This window comes from Nelumbo nucifera, chromosome 3, assembly GCF_055504915.1.
Source record: "Nelumbo nucifera cultivar China Antique chromosome 3, China Antique-T2T, whole genome shotgun sequence".
NCBI lineage: Eukaryota > Viridiplantae > Streptophyta > Magnoliopsida > Proteales > Nelumbonaceae > Nelumbo > Nelumbo nucifera.
Window position 1 is genome coordinate 76,997,822 of NC_142651.1, and position 7,547 is coordinate 77,005,368.

The 7,547-nt window shown below is 36.6% G+C and overlaps 1 protein-coding gene across 2 annotated transcripts; it reads right to left on the reverse strand.

Moving 5' to 3' along the window:
* Window positions 1–411: 411 nt before the first annotated feature.
* LOC104610224 (Remorin family protein) lies at window positions 412–6,128 on the reverse strand. Of its 2 annotated transcripts, none has more exons than XM_010276736.3 (6): window positions 5,927–6,128; window positions 5,161–5,335; window positions 4,323–5,051; window positions 2,674–3,118; window positions 1,967–2,048; window positions 412–825 (listed from the first exon to the last, which is right to left on the reverse strand). In XM_010276736.3, the coding sequence occupies exons 1-6, from the start codon at window positions 5,954–5,956 to the stop codon at window positions 622–624; spliced, it is 1,665 nt and encodes a 554-aa protein (XP_010275038.2). In that variant the 5' UTR covers window positions 5,957–6,128; the 3' UTR covers window positions 412–621. The 2 variants fall into 2 exon arrangements, with proteins under 2 accessions (XP_010275038.2, XP_088758104.1); XM_088901978.1 differs by lacking the exon at window positions 5,927–6,128 and adding an exon at window positions 5,449–5,829.
* Window positions 6,129–7,547: the final 1,419 nt, after the last annotated feature.

Genomic DNA, 7,547 nt, shown 5'->3' on the forward strand with positions numbered 1-7,547 from the left:
TATAAAAACTAAATGATTCCTAGGGGATTGAATTCAGTGGCAAATGATTTAGCTAAATCTGGTGTTCACAAGGAATTTATGTATTGTGACTGTTCTCTGCATGTGTAGTTTCTGTGGGGAGTTCTTTGTTTCTCTGCTGTACATCATCTCCTGTACCCTGTTATGTGAATATATAATCTACATCTTCTGTTACTTTCTTCCAAAAAAAATGGGAGTTTTTCATGAGAATCATCTCCAGATTAATACTTTTTGATGGAAAACATTAACTAGCCACCATATAGCTTTTCTTCTATTAGAACCATTCCATGTTTTGCTCCAATAGAGCAGTTACTCAACCCCTATAAATTTGGATATGTTCTTCCATACCAAAAATGTTTCGGATATTTTTACTATCAAAGTGATAATAATCTATTTTGCAGAAACTTGTGAGAATGGCTCCATTGCTATATTCACTTTTCATGTACAGAACTTACACATCAAGACGACTCTCAAAGATCCAGTGAGTAATATACAAGATAATGCTACTAATCACGTAAATAAAATCCAAACAAGAAAACTGTGGTGTCGTGCTGCTAGAATGAGAGAAGCGACTTCCTTCCAGATGCACTGTTTCAAATCTTGTTATAACCAACTACAACATTTGAAATGGGATGATGGAATCCGTCCAGTTTGACGTATGTACTCTGTTTGGGCATTAGTTCTTTGTGCTTGCTGATTCCTTCTGGCTTCAGCAGCTGCTCTCTTTTGTTCTGATTGCTGCCTTGTCATTGCAATCTTCTTCATAATCTTCTCTTGAGCATGAGCTCTCATTTGTTCTACTTGGGCCTGGAAGATATTGCAGATATAAATTTCACCTCAGAGCCAATATAAGGATAAATTAATCTTCCTGAGCTGATCTTTTTTTTTTTTTTATTTCTATTTCTATCTTCCTGAGTCATCAGGCAGTTTGACACAGTATATAATGAAATAATAAAATCTTCACCCAACCAAATAACTACATTCTTGGGCTAAATTGTCTCAGAAATATCTATAGAAAAGTCTTAAAAATGGATAGACTTGATAATGCTTCAAGTTCTTATCAATTCTAAACCAGAACAGTTAGTTTTTCTGAAGTACTGAATTATGTTTTTTATTTTTTATTTTTGTGTTGTCAATTGAGTTCAGTTTTTATGTCTTCAACCATTACATGCCTACTGGAAAGTACCTATGCATCCTAGATTTAGATTCTTCTTATGGAGAATCTTAAGGAATTTTAAAGGTTTAACAGAGATTCTGGTTTGTTCTGTGATCAAGGGAAGAGAGGTAATTTTTCTTTCCAACATGCCTAAGTGTCCTCATGTACAGGAGGTTTAAGTACAGTGGAGGATTCAAAGGTAGTAATTTTGGTACAAATGATGTAGTACATATTGTTATACTGGCCAAAATTGTTTTTTATTTATTTTTTGTAGACTATAGAATTTGTTTTTATGGTGCTGCAGGTGGATCTTTTTTTTTTTTTTTTGCTCAATTGGGATGCAGTCACAGCTGCTGAGCTCAAGGCAATTTTTGAAGCTACTCATTTTGAAAAGGACAATTCTGTAGCAGTGGAATCAGCCACCTTGGGTCTGTTTGCACATGGTGGATGATATCAAGCCTATTTGTAAATCTTTTAATAGAATGTATTTTGTGTATATAAAATAGGGAGACCAATAGGCCTGTCCCTTTATTAGCACAATATAGCACTGTTTTTTTCTGCATAATGAATTTCCATTTTTTCTATTAAAAAAATGTAGTTGATCATCAGTTTGTCCTCATTCCTCAATCCTCAATTGTTTTTCTGGGTTTGAAATACAGTTAAATGATGTCACTTTAGAAATTTGTCAACTGGACAAGTTTTTGGCATTGAGAGGAGGTTTTGAACAGTTAATAGAATACTTCCAAGTCAAAATAATGAAAAAATAATACAAATAAGAACAACGTAGAATACCTCCACTCTCCTCATTTCTGCTTCTATTTTTGCTTTTTGCTGGCTTTCCCATGCCTGAATTTTGATCTCTTCACGCCTGTACCTGAAATGTCATATTACCTCTTTTCAGAAACTAGACAGTTCAGAGTTCACAGCAATACTCTAATATCAACATTAACTTAGGTGCTGTTTGGATAGACTTCTACTTTTGTACTTTTAAAAATACCAAAGCACAAAGTACATAAAATACTTTTACTTTGGTATTTTTGCTTTGAAAACTATTTGGGTAAAAAATTTTGAAAGTATGCTTTCCAAAACAGAAGTACCATTTTTTGTTTGGCAAAAGCACGCACATTTGTGCTTCCAGTGACAGTTTCCGGTGGTTTGCGGTCTGAGACCGGCAATGGCAGTCCAACTCTAGCAGCGGCAAGCAAAGGTAAGGTCAAGAGTTTTATCGAATGGTGGTCACACTCACACGTGACCCACTGTTCGCACAAAATGGAAGCACTATTTCGCCAAAAACACAAAAGCATAAAATATATGAAACAAACACTATATCGTGTTTTTCGTACTTTCATACTTTCAAAAGTACGAAAGTACTTTATAAAAGTCTATCCAAACAGGGCCTTAATCTACATAAAGCAAAATATGAACTCCATTTTATTTTAGTTGTCCTATTTTGTAACTTTGTGGGTTTGGAGTTGATAAGAGAGTATTTAAGGACAAACCTGGCTGTGTGTTTAGATTTTTCAGCTTCCTCCCATGCAGCTGCGCGATTTTCATATTCAGTCTTAATCAGTTGCTCTGGATCAACGGATTCAGTAGTAGTCTTGTTTTCCACCTCATCTTTACTTGCCCAAGCAGCAATGTTCATCTTACCAAGTTGAACACCAAGAGCTACAATCTCTCTCCGAGTCTTGAGTTTCAATTCTTGCTCAGAAAGATCCTTTTTATCACCTCCTTTTTGACATTCTGATTCATCATCCGTGGTGGCCTCCAGAGGTGTAGATGCCGGTGCTCCTCTTCTAGGGGTAGATGGAATTGAAGATGTAGGGCTTCGGAGTGGAGTTGTTGATCCAACAGGAGTTGCAGTCCTTGAAGGCTCTTGACTTGGGATAGGGGTCATTTCTGTTCCCATATCTCTCATGGATACTGCTCTTATACTGGGAAAAACTGCATGATTTAAAGGTCATCTTATGTATGAGTATGACAAGAAATAAACCCTCAAAAACATTTGGTAAAGATGATATATTCATATTCAAGCATCCAATCACCTTAATAAGAAATGATGTTACATTGTCAACTTCTGGGAAGAAAGCAAAATGTCAAAAACTATAGTTACAAAAAAAAAATTATATGAAATACATGGAAAGAAAAACTAAACGTCTAATAGCATAAACGAACATAAATATAGGCACTGTTTGGCAAGTCTTTCAACAGTCTTTTGGTCTTTTGAAAGATCGGAAGATCAATTTTTGGTATTTTTCTATTTGATAATAGAAAGACGAAAAGAAATGAAGACGAGCACCTGGAAAGACCAAAATGGCCAAAAATCAGGAAGCTTCAAATTAAGTTTTTGGCCCTTCACTCTTCCTGCACCTCAAATATCCTTCTAATCCGTTTTTAACAGCCTGGTATACCAAGATATTTAACAAACAGTCTTGGTCTTTAAAGACCAGCTCCGAAAAACTAAGTACGTCTTTTGGTCTGCTGGACTGTAAAAAGATCTACTTAGAAAGACTTGCCAAACAGCATCATAGTTAAAGAGATCTTACCTTCATTGGAGAATATCCACATTCCAGAATAACCACTGGGAACACTAGCATAGGTGTAATAGGAATTTATACAGATGGAAAAATCAACCATTTCAGACCAATCAATGCATCATTTTTATTCTTCTTTCTTCTTACAGTGATTTTCATCTCTTTTCCAACTTTTCACAGGAATATGATATGTTGGTTAAGTTAAGTAAATCCAAGAAACCTCTTCATGTGCCCCCATGATTCAATAAAAAATTGGTGGGTTCTAAGCCCAAAGGTTCTCAGAGTTGTATGGTAAAAGCATGCTGGTAAGTGGTAAGGGCTTGCACCTGAGTTACTTCTTTACATTAAGAATGAATCATACAATGTTTATGAAATTACATGATTAAAAAATCTTGTAAATAAAATGCATATATTATCAAACCAAACTTTAACCCATAAAAAGCTGTTGTGCAATGCAATACATAAAATTGCCCAAAGAAATAGAAATCTAAACTGTGTTCTAAAAGTACTTTTGAGGCAAAAACAGGACGTTTTAAAGCAAGAAGTTTTAACATATGAAGATTTCTTTCCAATTCTCAATCTACAATTTGATGATAACAAAAGAGGCAGTATACCTGTCACATCTGCTGTGGAACTCTCTGAACCAGATAATTCATTATGATCCACGTCCTTCTTGGCTTTATTAAGGGGGCACAGATCAACCGACACATCCGTCCCATTTTCTGGACCTGAAATGGAAGGAGCTCCAGAGCTAACAAAAGAGAACTTCTCCATCATTATTTGTGTGGTCGAATGACAGGAATCAATCCGTTTTGTTTCTGCTAGTGGAATAAGTGATGCCTTCTGATCAGAACCAGAAGATTCTGGTGCAACCCTCACCAAATTGTTCACTGGCTGCCGGTACATCTGATTCTGCAAATTAGCCTTCTTGGAATGATTTGGATGTAGGGGCTGCCTGTTCACTAACCATTTCTCTGCATCATTCCACTTAGATGGCACAGAACGAGAGAAAGGTCTCATTATGGGATTGTGCAATGACCTCTCTCCCTTATGAAATTCAAAGCTGGATGAACTAGCATTACTGTCATAATCAGGATTCTCTTCTTCCATAGATTTAACAGGGTGAACTGTGCTCAAGCTACTGGTAACAGATCTTGATGATTGCTGTTTGACACGACCCATGTCCCCAGTTTCTTTACTCAGTGCTATATCCTTTGGCTGGAGAACTGTCTGATTACCTTGGCTGGAATTTAATGACCCCTCAGCACATAATCTTACTGAGGATGCTTCTACATTGGCAGTTACAGTGTGAAGGGAAGCACTTGGCAAATCTTTCAAGCCATCTGCAATAAATCAACATTCAGATACAGAACATAGCTCTAGGAAGGACAATTTTCAAATCAAAATGCACAAGCTAAAGGTTTCATTTAGTAGGGCTACTAAATACAAGACCTTCCTCTTCAAAATCTCCATCTTTTGGGGCTAATAGGCTACTCTTTACGAACTCTGCATCTTCAAGCCTGGAGGGAGATGTTCTGGAGGAATTGCTATTTGTTCCATCCTTTTTTCTCTGATGGTGAGGTCCCATAAGCTTTAGCCGCAACTTACTTGGGGAAATTATACCCGTCTGCATTGAAGTTCAAATCGAAAGGAAACCCATAAGAAAATTAACCTAAAATTCCCATCATTCTATGTATAATCAACTTAAAACAATACCAGGACTCATTCTGTTCTTAGTACCCAATGAAAATCTGAATCGACTAGAAAATAAGTGACCTAACGTGGAAGATTGATGACTGTATCTCTTCCCAAACTCAGATTAAACTCTTGCGGCGCCACTTAAAAATAAAAAACTGAGAAACTTAAAGAAAACATACAACACGAAGTTCTGGGGCAAAACAAAACATCCCGTCTCCCTCAAAGAAAAGAAAAAAACAAAAAACGAAAACAATCTACTTTGTTTAAACCATGATTTGTTCTTTCATTTCTCTACCACCCACTACATTGCATACCCACATAAGAAAACCAATAAAAATCACAAAAAAGAGGGTAAAAATAGAGACAACACGAGACAGTCAAGAACCCAACAAGGCCAATACTGCAATGCAAAGAGATCCATCCCATGGTCAAGATCTCCAATCACTGCATATCTTCAAAGATACAGAACAAAACGAAATGGGTAGTTGTCATTTCCTTTTCTGGAGCAAGAAAACTATACCTGAACTTTATCAATCCTCTCATACTCCATGATCTCTCTCTCCCCCTCTCGCTCCCTCTGGGATTTGGAGAATAAGAAGAGAAATGCAGCAAAACTATAAGCCTTGCAGTGGAGGGTAGTACCTTCCTCACTGGTCTGTGTATATTTTGTAGTTGACACTTCAGAGTCAGAGGAGTAAGACAAAGACCGGGGTCGGCGATCTTTTGAAAATCCAGCTGAGATATCTTGGACACCCATCAGTTTTCCTCGGCGATTTTCAAAGCTGGGTTTGTTTTCTTAGTATGACCACGACAAGAGAAAAGCACTCCAATTTCCGTCATTATTTATTCTTTCTTTACTTTTATGACCAACTTTTCAACAGTCCATCAAATTTCCCTGCTTGGGAGCTGTAAAAAGTCTTGGATCTGATCAATCAATCCATCCATCAGTCTCTCCCTTGGTTATGGTTCTTATTCCAATAAAATTTTTTGAGAACCCGTGCATCAATCTGTCAATTCCTGCTTCAGAAGAAGAATCAATTACGCAGAGATTTTAATTGTGCCTACTTTACACGCGGCATGCATCCAATGGCCTAGATGGCTCGAACCCATTATAGGGACCCATTAGGTTTAACGGCTAAGATAGCCCAATTGTGATTATATAATGCTTGCTTATCAAGGTGTTTACTGTTTAGCAAAGCCCCATGAGCCATGATCAGTCATCAGTAGAAAAGAGAAGAGAAGCCCAAAAAACAGTATTTTGGGATGTTTTGAATTGATTGGATGGAACAAAACTATACAGACATTCATTAAAAAGTAAAAACATCCAAAGCAAAACAGTGATAAATTTCATCTCTATGTCCTGATGTCCCGTGTCCATCCATTCTGTCTACTGAAAAGAATTGGTTTTTGCATGGGACCCACTACAAGGTGGGCCCTCTAGATACTTGGTCTGTTTCGTTTGAGGTTAAATATACTTTTTAATCTGATTGATCAGAAGAACTCAGCCTTCTTTCAAGATTATGAGAACTTGTATTTCTATGTAGATTCCATTTTATGTAATGGATTCTATGTAATGCACAAGTTTGGCCTTTTGGACATGAACAATGAGATCCATTTTGAGTCTATAAAGCCGTACTGAGTATAGACTAGGTGTGCAGATGTCACATGTGAACCCATGGGTTCTTCTTGTTATCTTGTTTAGGATTATTTTTGGTATCTATTTGAGTATAATCAGTACAAACCACTGTTCTAAATTTCTAGCCATGGCACCGATACACCCGATACGCACGAACAGGCGTATCGGGTGTTTCTATACTTAATGAATTTTTTATTTCTTTTTCTCAAAAATGTTTCAGAGGTCGATTTTAGGCTTTTTAGTTTTTATACTCCTCGAAAATGCCCAAATTCCGATATATCTCTTAGTTGGGGTTTTGAGAAGCTATCAATATAATACAATACGATACATCCAATAAAGGCGCATAGTATCAAAATTTAACCTTATGGATAGATCGATGAATGGGATTGGAGCTTGGAGCCAAGGTTTTAAATTTTCAGGGTTTCATTCATTTCAGAGTTCATCAAAAGAATAAGATTAATTTCTGGAAAAAAAATGTTGGGCAAAGTTTGTTTATTTTATTTCA